This window comes from Mus caroli, chromosome 2 (assembly GCF_900094665.2).
Source record: "Mus caroli chromosome 2, CAROLI_EIJ_v1.1, whole genome shotgun sequence".
NCBI classification, from domain to species: domain Eukaryota; kingdom Metazoa; phylum Chordata; class Mammalia; order Rodentia; family Muridae; genus Mus; species Mus caroli.
In genome coordinates this window covers 156612217-156613888 of record NC_034571.1, presented here as the reverse complement: position 1 = coordinate 156613888, position 1672 = coordinate 156612217, and the positions used below count along the sequence as shown (strand labels likewise).

The 1672-nt window shown below is 49.3% G+C and overlaps 1 protein-coding gene across 1 annotated transcript in view; it reads left to right on the top strand.

Moving 5' to 3' along the window:
• The first annotated feature begins 428 nt into the window (after nucleotides 1–428).
• The window catches only part of LOC110307524 (protein WFDC11), a 3319-nt gene continuing 2075 nt past the window's right edge, over nucleotides 429–1672 (top strand). The window contains exons 1-2 of the mRNA XM_021179761.1: nucleotides 429–513; nucleotides 1431–1573. Coding sequence (XP_021035420.1) covers nucleotides 429–513; nucleotides 1431–1573 — 228 coding nt within the window. The remainder of the gene's footprint in view (nucleotides 514–1430; nucleotides 1574–1672) is intronic.

Sequence of the window (1672 nt, the reverse complement as noted above, 5' to 3'; positions counted from 1 at the left end):
TCCTGGAACTCACTTTGTAGACCAGGCTGGCCTCGAACTCAGAAATCCGCCTGCCTCTGCCTCCCGAGTGCTGGGATTAAAGGCGTGCGCCGCCACGCCCGGCTTGAAAAAATTTTATATTTAGATTTTTGTAAATCTCAAGTGACAGTTTGAATTATCCTTTAACCAAGGGAAGGAAGAATGTATGGAAAATATTTTCTTCAGCAGGGGGAAAAGACAAGGCACTCGATCAATCATCTGGCAAAGCCGGAGGTCAGATCTGTCTGCCATCGGCGGGCTGAGGGCGGGTGTTATAGGTAGGTGGGATGTTTAAAAACCTATAGGTGCTCCCCCTTGGCTCACACCTTTGTTCCCCAACTTATATATTTGCTCTCTAGCAACAGCTGGGAAGGCAAAAAGAACATCTGTAGACACTCGAGGTCAACGTCATGAAGCCCTCGTGGTTCCCGTGTCTGGTGTTCCTCTGCATGCTGCTCCTGTCTGCCCTGGGAGGGAGGAAGAACAAGTATTATCGTAGGTGGTGAGGATGCCTGTGATCCTGGGGCAGGGGCTGTGCTCATTTCTGGACAAGGGAGTGGGTGTCGTGTCTGGCATTTTGATTCAGGTTCTGCCTCCCCAGGTCAGCCTCCAATGGGGAAACTTCCCAAACAGCAACGTTTGTACAATTACCATGAGCAGTTTGAACAGTTTCTGTTGCCTCTGAGGATCTAGAGCCAATAGAGAGAGCCCCTTCTTCCACACTTCCGGAAGCTCCGTGATTCCTTTCACGAGAACCAAATCCATATTTAGCAATGAAACTTTAAAGTTACAGACACCTTTTAGAATGTGACAAGGCACCAGAGTCCTTAGCTCCCAGGAGAACTGACTCTGCAAAGTTGTCCTTTGACCCCCACGCCTGTGCCATGGAAAAGTCAGCAAGAAGGCAGTGTAGAGAAAACTTGGTTTAAGGCAGGCATGGTTGAACATGGTGGCAATACCAGTGCTTGGGAGGTAGATGGAAGCAGGGATTCAGGGGTTTCTATAGCTTCCTGTGAATTCATGGATAGCCTAGGAAACGTGAGATCCCCTCTCAAAAACAAGAACAAAGCCAGAAAGCTTATTCATACTCTCCCTGTCTCCCCGAGGCAGGTATTGTATGAGGCCAGTGGACATCTTGGACTTTCAGACCTCTTGTTAAAGCCATCTGTCTTTTATAGATGGACTCATGTATGCTGAGGCTCTACAGAGTTTGGTAAGGCCTTTGGGAGCCGAGGTAATGAATTGAGTGGAGAATCTGTGAGGTCAGGGTCAATGCAATGACTTCGCCGTGCGGAAACGCAGAAGTTTCCACCTTGAAACACCTTGGCAGGGATATGGGGCTCAGACTCTAAGAGGAGGCCCTGAGCTCAGCGAGGGCTTGCTTCATGGACTCTGCTTCATTCCCATCTCAGCCGGAGAACTGTTACTCGAGGAATGCTGGGGCCAGCCCAAAACCAATGACTGCGTCAAGAAGTGTTCTAGAACTTTCAAATGTGTATACAGAAATCACACATGCTGCTGGACCTACTGTGGTAACATCTGTGCAGAAAATGGGGTGAGCTGCAGATGTGGAGTGTGGGGCACTGTCTTCACTGCCTTCATCCTCTGCCTCAGACCAAAGTTGCCCAAATCAGAGGCACACAGACACAGGCCC